This window comes from Vipera ursinii (genome assembly GCF_947247035.1).
Source record: "Vipera ursinii genome assembly, chromosome: Z".
NCBI lineage: Eukaryota > Metazoa > Chordata > Lepidosauria > Squamata > Viperidae > Vipera > Vipera ursinii.
Window position 1 is genome coordinate 101,874,565 of NC_139517.1, and position 13,103 is coordinate 101,887,667.

The window sequence follows — 13,103 nt, forward strand, 5'->3', positions numbered from 1 at the left end:
GTCATCTTTATCGGATTGTGATCCACCCATATGTTAGTTTCTATCTCAATTTCTTGTATATCCCTTCTTAATTCAAGGGATATCCATATCATATCAATTCTGGACCATGATTTGTGGCTGTTTGAATAAAATGTATATTGGGATTTCTTAGGATTCATTTCTCTCCATATATTCTGTATACAAATTTCTTCTGCCATTATGAAAAAAGCCTTAAGCAAAATATTCCTTCCTTTTCCCCCTATTTTACTACTCCTGTAATCTAGCTTTCCATACAATTGTGTTAAAATCTCTTACTAGACAAATATTTTGGTAATCCATTTCCAGTATTTTCTTGTGTAATCTTTGGTAGAATTCTTCTTGTTTGTTATTCGGTGTGTAAATTGCTACCATCAATGTCTGTTTTTGATTTACTGTTATTTCTACCATTAGTATTCTTCCTTCTTCATCCAAGTAGATTTGTTTAGGATTCATTGTTTCTTTGATATATAGAGCTACTCCTCTTTTCTTTTGTTGTGCTAATGAAAAATAAAGTTCCTAATTTTCGGTCATTCCAGAGATTTATAATATTGTCTTTTAGTATGTTTCTTGTAAGCAAACTATATCCATTTTTAATTTTTGTAATCATGTAAAGAGTTTTTTTCCTCTTTACGGAGGAATTTAATCCGTTTATATTTGTTGAGAGTATCCCATTGTCATTTTCCGTCCTCTTCAATTATATTTAGGGTTTATTCTCCTAGTTGTTCTAGTTTGTCTCTGATCATTCCCTTTAGCCCCTTCTTCTAGATTTATAGTTTCTGTTTCTTCCACTTCTCTTTGTTTGGCCGCTTCTTCTAATGCTGTCTCTTCCTGTTTTGTAAATTCCCCTTCTGGTTGAAGTTCTGAGTTTCCTTCTTCGAGAAATCTCTGAATCTGTCATAAAATTCCCTTGCTTTGAAGATAGAATCCAATCTATATCTTGTATCTTTGTGAGACCCTTATCCTCCTGGGTATCTGCTTCAGTGTCACAATTTCTTTTCCCTTATATTGCAATGGATCATCTCTCACTCTTCTCAATATTTCATCTTATTGATTTTTTGACAAATCTGACATGGATCTGTCTGGAAACTTTGTTTTTTCTTGCATAGCTTGAGTTAACTCTAAATATTTGATCTATTTCTCGTTCCATTTCCTGCTTACCCACTTCCAACGCACCAACCAGTAGTTCTGTCATCAGATAAACAAGGTCCTCCTCCTTGTCTTTCATTATATTCTGGAATCTTAAGAAATAGGATACCTTTTCCATTTCTAGAACCGCTAGTGAATTGTCTGGTTCTCTATTTGTCTGCATCAGTCTTTGGTTTTCATCTTTTATTTCTTCCATCTTTTGATTGGTTTCTGCTGATTTATAATAATAATAAGTTGGAAGGGACCTTGGAGGTCATCTAGTCCAACCACCTGCTCAGGCAGGAAACCCTATACTATTTCAGACAAATGGCTGGCCAGTCTCTTCTTAAAAACTTCCAGTGTTGGAGCATTCACCACTTCTGGAGGCAGGTTGTTAGTGGTTAGTTGTTCTAACTGTCAGGAAGTTTCTCCTTAGTTCTAGGTTGCTTCTCTCCTTGACTAGTTTCCATCTGTTGCTTCTTGTCCTGCTTTCAAGTGCTTTGGAGAATAGATTGACTCCCTCTTCTTTGTGGCAGCCCCTGAGATATTGGAACACTACTATCATGTCACCCCTCACCATTAAACTACACATACCCAATTCCAGCAACCGTTCCCTATATGTTTTAGCCTCCAGTCCCCCAATCATCTTTGTTGCTCCTCTGTACTCTTTCTAGAGTCTCAACATCTTTTTTACATCGTGGTGACCAAAACTGGATGCAGTATTCCAGGTGTGGCCTTACCAAGGCATTGTAAAGTGGTATTAGTACTTCATGTGATCTTGATTCTATCCCTCTGTTAATGTAGCCTAGCACTGTGTTGGCTTTTTTGGCAGCTGCAGCACACTGCTGGCTCATATTTAAGTGATTGTCCACTAGGACTCCGAGATCTCTCTCACAGTTACTACTGTCGAGCAAGGTACCCTCTATACTATACCTGTGCATTTAATTTTTCCTGCCTAAATGTAGAACCTTAATTTTTTCACAATTGAATTTCATTTTGTTAGATAGTGCCCAGTGTTTGAGTCTGTCCAGATCCTCCTGCATCTTAAGCCTATCTTCTGGAGTATTGGCTATTCCTGCCAGCTTGGTGTTGTCTGCAAATTTGATGAGTTCCCCATCTATCCCCTCATCCAAATCGTTGATGAAGATGTTGAAGAGCACTGGGCCCAGAACAGAGCCCTGGGGCACCCCACTACACACTTCCTTCCATGTAGATGCAGTTCCATTGAGAACCACACGCTGAGTACGGCCTGTCAGCCAGCTACGAATCCATCTGGTGGTGATGCTATCTAACCCACATTTTTCTATCTTATCAAGTAGTAGGTTGTGATCTACTTTATCAAATGCCTTACTGAAGTCCAAGTAAATTATATCCATAGCATTCCTCTGGTCCACTAGTTTTGTCACTTGGTTAAAGAATGCAATAAGATTTGTCTGGCATGATCTGTTTTTGACAAACTCATGTTGGCTTTTAGTGATAACTTTGTTCGCATCAAGGTGTTCGCTGATTTGTTGTTTGATTATCTTTTCCAGACAATTCCCAGGTATTGAGGTCAGGCTGATAGGTCTGTAATTTGTCTTCAGTTGTCTGGATCCTTTGTTCATTCTTTGCGATCTTCTGTTGGAAGTTTTCCATTTGGGATTTCAAATTGTGTATTTTTTCCTTCACACTGTCAAAGTTATCTTTTGTTTCTACATGGTTTCTCTTTGTATTTTCTTTAAGTGATGTAATTGCCTCCTGAATGCATTGTACTGTGGTTTGCATATCCTTCTGAAAGGTATTGGTTTTTTCTTGCTGTAGCATTACATCAATTGATCTCTGATAGGGCTGGGGGTAGTAGAAGATGTAGCTGAGGGTGGTTTTTTTTCTCGCTTTAGCTAAATTTGGGACACTCATTTTTTTTACTCCCACCCTCACAAGCTTTCTCAATTCTAGTATATACCGTTATTATCAATTTTGTATAAACCCTCCAATCTTACAAGCAATGTTCCCATATGTTCTTTAAATTCGCCTTCAATAAGTCTTATATTGTCTGTAGTCTCTTATAATCCAGTTGCTTCCCCATATAGGGGGAAGCCGGAAAACCTTCTAGTCCGCTTCTATCTTTCAGTCCCAGTTTCAAAAAAATGTCCAAAGGTCCAAAGTTTTTACTCTACCCAAATTTGTAATCCAAAAGGTTCTGAATATAGGGTTAGTAATCCACAAGGACTTCCCCCAAATGGAATCACCACAAGTCAGATTTCTATTGTCTCTAAATAGTTCTTGAACATAGGGGGTTTCTTCTCCAGTTCACTCCCCCCCCCAAAAAGGGAGGCAGTAGCAGAAAACAAAAATTTATAATCCACTTTTAGCTTTGTCTTTCAACACCAATCATCCAAAAAACCAAAGATCCAAAAAGAAAACAGCTCAAGTTTGTACTCCTCAAGGTCTTGCTATTCCAAGTTGATAATCCACAAGGCCTCTTCCTAGGAAAATACAGAAATCCAGTTTCCTTGGTCTCTAGGTAATTCTTAACACTGCAGCACCAATAGTATTTATAATCCAGAAAGACCGGGTGGCTTTAAAGTAGTTTATAGTTATAATCCATCATACAGACAAAAACAGCCCAAAGAGTTTTTTCTCCCTTTTCCAGGGAGGTTGGGAAGCTCAGAAATATCAAAGAGTCTAGTATGCTAGTATGCTAGTCTAGTATGCTATCTCTGTCTGGGCTTCAAGCCAAGGTCATTTCTTCCAGGCTGGGTAAAAAACAAAATCTTGGTACTACACCTTTATTCCACAACTAGATGTCATGAAAGGTCTATCTTTGACCAGGACTTGTTTCTTAAAAGCTCTATTTTGTATTTATATTTATACATATACATATACATACATATACATACACATACACATACACACACACATAAAGTTTTCAAAATTCTTTTAAATCACCAAGTTTTCCAGTCTTAAAAACTTTAAATTGTCTCCAAGTTAGTTTTGTGCTGTCTTCCTTTCTGCCAAAAGTTTTGAGCCACCACTACTTCTAGTGGGAGGGGTGTTGGAAAGAAAAATCCCCCCTTCTTGCTTCTGGGAGTCTTGCTTTTGGGGTATTAAAGAGAAGTTTTTTACAGTTATAGAGCAGGAGGGTGAGTCTCACCCAGTTCCAGATGCGATGCTTTTCTGCTTGGTCATGCTTTTTTTCTGGCTGTCAGCAGCTTCTGACTGTCTGCTTGCTTGCAGGCAGTCTTTCGCCTCTTGGTTTAGAGGGCTTCTTCAGATCCAGTGGTTTCGCTGCCACCTCATCATGATCGATGAGGGTCCCCTCCTTCTTTGTCCCCTTGCCAGGGCAGCTTTAGGTCCTTTTCAGATTCCCAGCAGGGCAAAATCGGTCGTGGGAGGCAGAGCCTTGCTTCCCTATACCCATCTCGCTGTGATGCAAAACCAAAAGCTCTCACATTCCTTCTTCAATTTACCCCTCCCACCACAACTCTATGGAATAGGCTGGGCTAAAAGAGAATGAGAGGCTTAAACTCATTCACTGAACTTCTATGGCTGACATTGGACTTGAACATGGATCGTCTCTGAAGATACTTAAATGCTATACTGTGTGACCCTGGTGAGGAAATAAAGTTTTACTCATTTGTTATTTTTAATGGAGAACTTTCCATGAAGTTTTGGAGAAAAGACTATGTGTCCTTCAAAATGTCTAAACTCTTTCTTCTTTCCCTCTTCTGCTCTCATCACAATTTGGCTATATCTAGATTATGGACAGAATTCTATTTTTATTCCCTTGAATAAGCCTTGAGCTTCTTTATTCTGAGCAGACTTCATAAACTATTTTGTAAACAATGTAAGGCATGTGTTCAACCATCATCGCATCATTTTTTAGCACTCATCTGCTTGTTGAACAAAACTTATCATAGATGCTAACATAAGGATATAAGCAGATGGGAATCTCAATTATTCATAGACTCTCCCATTTATATCACCATCCTTTATCTCTCATAGTGTTCAAAATACTTCCTAGCTGGATACGTTTAGACATACAGTCCTTCAATACAGTCTTGTTCAGAAGTCTCCCTGAGCAAAATGGAGTTTGTTCCTCAGTTGGGGGATATAACTTTAATCTCTTGTACCCAAAATACAAAATGAGACAAAATAGCAATTGATGTTTACTGTTCATGGTTCTAAGCAATTTATTACATTTCTTTTATTAGTGTTCTTATCCAACTCAATTTCTTCCCAAGGGTTTTTCATCCAGTTTATCGAGTCTAACTCTTGCCAATAAGCTTCAGTCACAGAACAGTACTCCATATCTTTTAAACCAATCACAGAGCTATTGTTAGTTATAAAGCTCCATCATTCCAAGGGATGAAAATGTGATGTTGGGAAGCAGCAAATGAATTGTGGGAATCCTTCCTCCACCTTTGGAAAAAGTACCCCATTTCTGAAAAATTATACAGAATTTGGCAAAACAAAAAGCACAGAAAGGTATGTTCATCTTCATACATTTATTTTCAGAAAAGTTCTTTATGACATCCATGTTTTCATATTGTTCATATTGAACATAAAGATTGTCATTATTTAATAGCTAGTGTTCTATTTTAATGTCCACATTATATTGTGTGGTGAAACACTTTCTTCTGCACAGTAGAAGAAATTGTTCTGTTTGTTCTCAAAAAGACAATGAAATTGTCCATACTAAATAATTAAAAAATGCTACTGTATTGTACTAATACTAACAGCTGTATATGCATTCATATTTTACTCAGACTTTTCTGGAAGAGTGTAAGTTGCAGGAAAAAACTTTAAAACTTTCTATTCACTAACATTTCTTTCTTTTTGCATTCCAATCTAATTATTTGATTCAGTGTTTCATTTTATAGTTGTTAGCCACAATACATGCAATAAAGTATATTCCATTCCAAAATCTATTTATTTGCATATATTTTATACGATGTAGTCTCAGAATTCGTTTCACAGAATTTGATGGGATTATATTTTCTGTACAATAAACTGAAATGAATGCAGCCAGATCTACAATCTAGTGAGAGTACTAAAATCTCAAGGAAGAATAACAAATTTACTTAGAAAGAGTTAATTAAAGCATAGAAGAAAATACTATTATGAATATAAGAATTGTTTAAAAAAATCCAACGAACTGATAACTTTTAATATCCTAACAAAGTTCAGATCTTCCTATTAAGCTGCCAATATCTGTGTCCCATGTAATGAAATTTCCTAATTTAAAGACTTAAGAACCAAATCAATTACCTGGAAATATAGTTTAGGGTTAGGATTTAAGACTTTTTCTTCCATGTGACCCTTCTGTAATTTCCCACATGGGATTTACTGTATTCTGTTGAGCTCAGCAGGAGCTTGCTTCTTGCACAAAGAAATGTTTCTTGCTATTTATACTACCTAACAGGTATTAATAAATTCTATAAATTGTCACTAGGGGTCACTGTTATGTCATATTAACACAACAAAGAATCTAAGTATTACTGTATTTAAGAATAATTATGAGAAGAGGTTCCAATGAAACATTTATCAGTTAGGCAAATATAAAGAAAAATGTCAAGATATTTGCATAAATATTGTTCCATGTAAATTCTTAAGTGTTATTCTTAAAAGTCTAGTAATATTTAATATTAGTGTGTTTCAACAATCAGGATATCCATAATGTGTTTATTTATTTGAATCTTAGTTTTATTTTTTTTATCAAATAATTAAGTTGGTGAACATATCCAATACACCTTCTTACACACATACCAACTTTACATTACCAACACTTATTTGTGGCTTAGAAAGAAGATCTGAAATTGTTCTTTGGAAATTGCATTTGGGAACTATACTAACATTTCTACAAACTGTCAGTTATATTTGTGACCTAACACTTCCAGTTATATTTATGATCTTTCCAATAAACAGAAATACCTGTTTCTTGAATTCAGTGTCACTTGGTGAGTCATTTTTATTGATTCAAGAAAATTAAATTGAGGAGGAGAAGGAGGAGGAGGAGGAGGACATAAACCTTATAAACTTCGTTCCTCATGAGGAATATCAGCACAACTGTCTTATAACAAATTGTCAGATTATTTTTGTTCTTTTGATAATCTGAATCATAAATCAATTGTTTTTAGTAATATTATATTTGCAAACAACTACATTTCCAAGAAATTATAGCAAATATGAAGTTTCCAAATGTTTCATAGATTGTTATATGTTCCTCTAATCTTTGTATAACAGCAGTTTATGCTGATGATCTTGAGAAGCTTTGACTAATATAAGATAGATAAGGCAACTACATCTTATATATAGCAGCATAAGTCTGATGTGTATTCTATAGCTGAAGAAACAAATACATCAATTATCTCAAATAACATGTTTTCAGGATGGAATTGTACAATGGCCAATAGATGGCAGTAAAGCTATAAATTAGATACCAAGCAAGGAAGAGAATGTTGCCCACTTAATCAGAACCTACTTTGAACACCAGACATGATTTTGATTATTTCCTAATTAGATTGATAGGAAATGGCCTATCACTGGCTTTCTCTCTCGGTTAGCATTCAGAAGTACAGCTAAGGCAATGCATTGAAAATAACATTTGCTGGGCTATTATTATCTTTGGTATGTTTATTTTTACTTCTATTTTTATTGTTAATTTTACATCTGGTTTTAGGTTGGTTGGTTTGCTTTACTTTTTAGCTGTTCTGACGGACTGCTGTTTTTATTGTTCTTGCTTTATTTTACTGGCTGCTTTGATTTTTTCTGTGAGTTACACAGAATATTTGGATGGAGTTAACAATAAATATGTTATCAAATAGAATAAACTTCAATTCTTCCCATCCCCCCACCTCTATCAGGCTTGTTGAACAGGTCACAAGAATTACCAGTGAAATTGGAATGCATGATGCCTAACAGCTGAGCTCCTCATTTACCTCCCTATCTTTCAGAAAATCTGTCTTACATTTTGGAAATGGAAACTCTTAAGAGAAATTTAGGCTATATAAATAAACAATATTGCTGCAATATCAATAGGCAGTATTCCTGCACTGGCCAGGAAAATTTACCAAAAAGTAGGAGATGAAATCATGAATTGGGCTTTCACAATCTTTCAGTTTTCAAGTGTTTTGTTTATGTCTGTAGTAGTTGGGAGTGTGTATCTTGTGTGTACATAAGCAGATACACATACACATACACATACACACACACACATTTGTGTGTGTGTTTGCTACACCTGTAGGCCCAAATATGGGAAGAAGAAATCTTTTGCCTTTATCAGCCCAATCTAGGGCCATCCACAGGCGGCAGTCGCTACTGTGACATCATTTTGTGTGCTAAATTTTTGGATTGCTAACAAAGAGTTAAAGGGGGACTGGGATAGCTATTTTGAGCTTATTATCTCTCATCAGCCAGCCATACCCTTCTGAGATTCGAACCTGGGCTGCTTGCACATTAGGCAGCTAGATCTAATGTGCAAGGAGCCCAGGTTCGAATCTCAGAAGGGTATGGCTGGCTGATGAGAGATAATAAGCTCAAAATAGCTATCCCAGTCCCCTTTTAACTCTTTGTTAGCAATCTAAAAATTTAGTGTGTGTGTGTGTGTGTGTGTGTGTGTGTGTGTACATACATACACACGTATACCTGGGTACAGGTTTAGATCACTTGATGCTAATTTATAATAGTGTATGTAAACATTAGGTTCAATTATTAAAGATCTATAAATAAGATTAATAAGAAAATTACATTTTACTTAGCTGGGTAATATGTTGGTAATAAGCAAGGCTGAGCCTGGTTAATGCCTGGAGGTGGCCACCAGGGGATTCCAGGTCTGTATTCTATTCTGGAAAGCCAAAGAAAAAATCAGAAGACAGCAATGGCAAGCCACTTCCATTCTGCTGCCATAAAAACTATATAAATAGGTTTATAACAACACTAGAAGTTGGGTGCAACTCAGAAATCAAAATGTTTAAAGTAAATAATGGATTTATTTATTTATTTATTTATTTGGAGTGCTTTTATAACTTTGCTCATTCTTATACTTACTGTCAGCATGTTAGCTGACAAATAAAAGAAGCTAATCACATTAACTTGCTTTTGCCTCTGTGGTAGAGCAAGAATTAAAAATTGGCATATACAAATTATGCTAGATATGGAAAGAAAAATGGCTTTATCACAATTTCATACCCTTTTAGATCATGGAGCTCATATGTATAGAAAGTTCCTAGATTTAAAATGATTCCTGACATCGACGTTCTAGTAATTAGCATCTTTCAGGAAAGAAATGGCAGACTGACGGTGGTTCTGTGGAAAGTGGAGCTGACAAATGCGGTGGAATGTAGGGCCAACAAGTACACCAACTCTTCAATAATTCCTTTCCACACATGGAGAGGATTCAAGATTATCAACAAGTGCTCCAGATGGCTACTCCTCAAAAGGAGACAGAAATCTCCAGCAGCTTAGAGGAAATGACCATCTTGCTCAAAACATATTAATACCTTTGAAAGAATAGTAAGTTTCTTATTATTATTTTTGGAAATTGCTCTGCTAACTGTTCTACAGCTGTACAAGTCATTGCATTGAAAGTTTGATAGTTCCAGTTGAATTTTCTTCAATTCTTAGTGTAATAAATTTTAACAAATTTAAGAACTTTTTTGTCAAATCAAAAGGTTGATTAAAACCTTGATTTTGGAAAATTATAAACAACTAATGGTCCAAATAAATTTGAAATAAGATTTTGGAATTAATTACAAATAATCCTTCCCATGGAAAAATGCTTTTGTTTTTGAGGTGTGTTTTCAATAGTTTTGTAAGAAGAAAGAAAAAAATGAAAAGAAATCAAGTTCAAGATTGATATTTGAAGGGATTAAAGACTAAGAATGTTAGAAGTAAAAGGAAGGGATATAACATTAGCTTATTTGATTAAGGTGCTGACATCAGGACTGTTTTGATTATTTATAGATAAAGATAGGATATGGGAAGATAATTTGTTATTTAAGAGAAGATGATACAGTAACTTACTAAATTGTGATATAGGTGGAAAGTTACTTCTTTCTTTTCTTTTACTGTACAGTATTTACTTTATTTTTCCACTTTATTTTTCCATTTTTTGTTTTTATTCTGCATCTTTTACTCTTTATAATTTTATTCCTTTAGTTTGTATTAGTTTTTACTGTTATAATTCTAACCTTTAATAAAATTACTATATAAAAAGATTTTACTAATTAGCAATCGCTGGAGCTAAGCACCAAATTTCTTTCTTTCTCAAATGTGATTACAAAAGAAAAAGAAACTACATGTATTCACTGTCTATAGAATTGCTTTGATGGGTGAATCCTCAAAAGGTTGTATCAATCAAGTTTGCAATAATTTCTAACTGTAAGGAAGAGAAGAGCAATTCTAGAAAGGCCCTAGAGGCATAAGGCTGGTTGAAAAGCTGGCCACAACTGACATTATAAGAAAGGATTATCAGAGAATATCTATTTCATTTTTCCAGAAAATGGATGAGTAGACAATGTCTACACAAAATGAATGATATTTCAACTAGAGATGTTAAATTAATGTCAGTGGCTGTTAGAATTGAATGAATAATTTGTAACATAAAATGTACTGAATACATAATATTTCATGGAATATTATGAGCCAGTAGCTTTTTCCATTTTATTTATTATTTGCAAAAATCTAAGAAGCCTTTTGCAAATTTGATTACCTTATATCCTTTAAAAGTTTGATTACTTGCTCATTTGAATGTTTATTTAAGTTAAATGTGGTTTTCTTACTGAGTGAAAACAGCCCTTCCAAATTTGGTATGGAAGGAAATATTGTAAATGGAAGAGAAAAATATCTGCATATGTGAATCTGCATGCTGACTTGTTTTCATGATGTTTTCTGCTTCAGCCCACAAACATATGCCAATTACAGCAAGAGAAAGCAATGTATCTAAGAGAAATACCAGACATAAATCCTGATTATCCAAACTATAGTTATTAGTTTTCTTATAACATTGCCCAATTGGCAGTCAAAAATTCTGATTACATTTCATCAAACAAAAGAATTTTAAAATTTCCCCTACTTTCATTTCATATAGAATAGTGAAATACGTCACAGAGTGTAATTAGAGAAGTTTCAAACTTTTGAAAAAGCAACTAAGCTGGGATTGAACTTAATTTCTTAAGTGCATTTTACAAAGATAAATTTACAGAAGTATATTCAGCATATACAACACAGATGGGTACCTAATAAAATTAAATTGAATAAATATCTGCACTACAGCCAAACTTCCTTGATGATAGAAATACTAATAACATCCTTTTTTTCCTTGAGCAAACATAATATTTAGATATTTTGTTTTCAATTAGGTGGATCCATCCATTTACTTCTATTTAGTAAATATTTTTAACCATATGCTCTTTAATGCCCTTTGGTGAGTCTAAACTCTAGTAGGCTGTATTAGATTGTTGATATTTAAAATTTGGTTAGCATTCAAACAATATCTTCACTTATTCATGGCTGTTACAGAAAAGGGAAATTCCAAAGTAACCCACCTTAGCAAAATGTAAACATTTCTAGGGACCCCTGTTTTACTTTTTGTGCTTAGCTTTTCAAACTTTCCAAATATGCAAGACTGCAAATTTTCACGAGAAAAGCACACCCTTACCCTAACTAAAATCATAATACAATTAATAATAAAGTTATATTTTATTAATACATTAATAAAAACAAGCTTGCAGTCATGCTTAGTTAATTAAATGGCACAGAGATAACGTGTGAAATGAAATAAAAGTAACAAAGCACTGTCCCAAATTCCCTAGCAATTGGGTAAAGTAGATAAATAGAAAAATATATTTCCTGATTAAAGTATCTAACAATCCTCTATTCATCTTGAGCTTACCTTATATTGGCAAGATGGGCAGTTGTTAGATTAACCAGAGCTGTAGCAGCAGCTTCTTTTACCTCTTCATTTTCGCTGCTTAGCAACTGAACAAGCTGGGGAATTCCTAACAGAGGAAAAATGTATAGAGGCAGTTTTAAATTAACTATGGAAACATTGTAAATTGGTCAATATTTTCTTCTGGTCATAATTCCATTGTCACCATAACTATTTACCTAGAGCTCCAATGGTTTGTTTACTAGCTAAATTCTCACACATAGCAGAGATGGCTTGAGAAGCAGCTATTTTTGTTCCTTCGTTATCCGTTCCCAAAAGAGTGACAAGACATTTTTCAACTTCTTGTTCATTCAGGATTTTTCTGTTTTCAGCTGTTTACAAAGAAGAAGAACAAGTCATCATAGGTACCAACCTTCAGTTAAATAAGATTGTACTTTTGTAGAAAGAAAGCAAAATATTCATTTCTGTGCAGATATCGTTGCCAAGAAATATTAACATTACTATATTAATGTAGACTGAAGTATCAGCTTTTAAACAGCTTCAAGCATGGTGAAGTCTGCAGAAATAATCTTACCAAAGATATATTTCTAATCAGGAGCTCTAAGTAAGTGGGTTTATAATATTAAATATTATGTCCACTTTAAACAAAACATGCATCTGTACCCCTCAGATGTATTCTCACTAGGTTACAATGCTTCCACTCAATTAGTGTTAATAGGAGCCATGTGTACAGAAATTAAAAGGTCATTCTTACAGTAGAGATACTGCTTATTTGACAGTTGCAGTGCTAATCAAATTAATGCACAGGCTAGACACAATGGATGAGTGGTTAAAAAAGTGTTTTATACCTCTTTCTCAAATTTCTTTATTCTCCCTGCAAGTCCAGACTAACAGAAATAAATAAAAAGATTGCTAATATGTTCAATTCCATCACCTGATGATAAGCATTTATGCGAATATAGTGTACTTTAACATACTATACTGGTATATTCTACTTGATATGTTTAATGAAGTCAGATTCAATTCTGTACTCATTCAGGATCAGAACAAGTGGGTTTCCCATCCACAATTCTTTCTAATGTAATGAATA

The 13,103-nt window shown here is 34.5% G+C and overlaps 1 protein-coding gene across 1 annotated transcript in view; it reads right to left on the minus strand.

Moving 5' to 3' along the window:
- Positions 1-13,103, minus strand: part of ARMC3 (armadillo repeat containing 3) — a gene marked incomplete at its 5' end in the record, with an annotated part of 69,479 nt that overhangs the window by 22,583 nt on the left and 33,793 nt on the right. The window contains 2 exons of the mRNA XM_083376778.1: positions 12,017-12,122; positions 12,232-12,384. Of these exons, the coding sequence (XP_083232904.1) occupies positions 12,017-12,122; positions 12,232-12,384 (259 nt within the window). The remainder of the gene's footprint in view (positions 1-12,016; positions 12,123-12,231; positions 12,385-13,103) is intronic.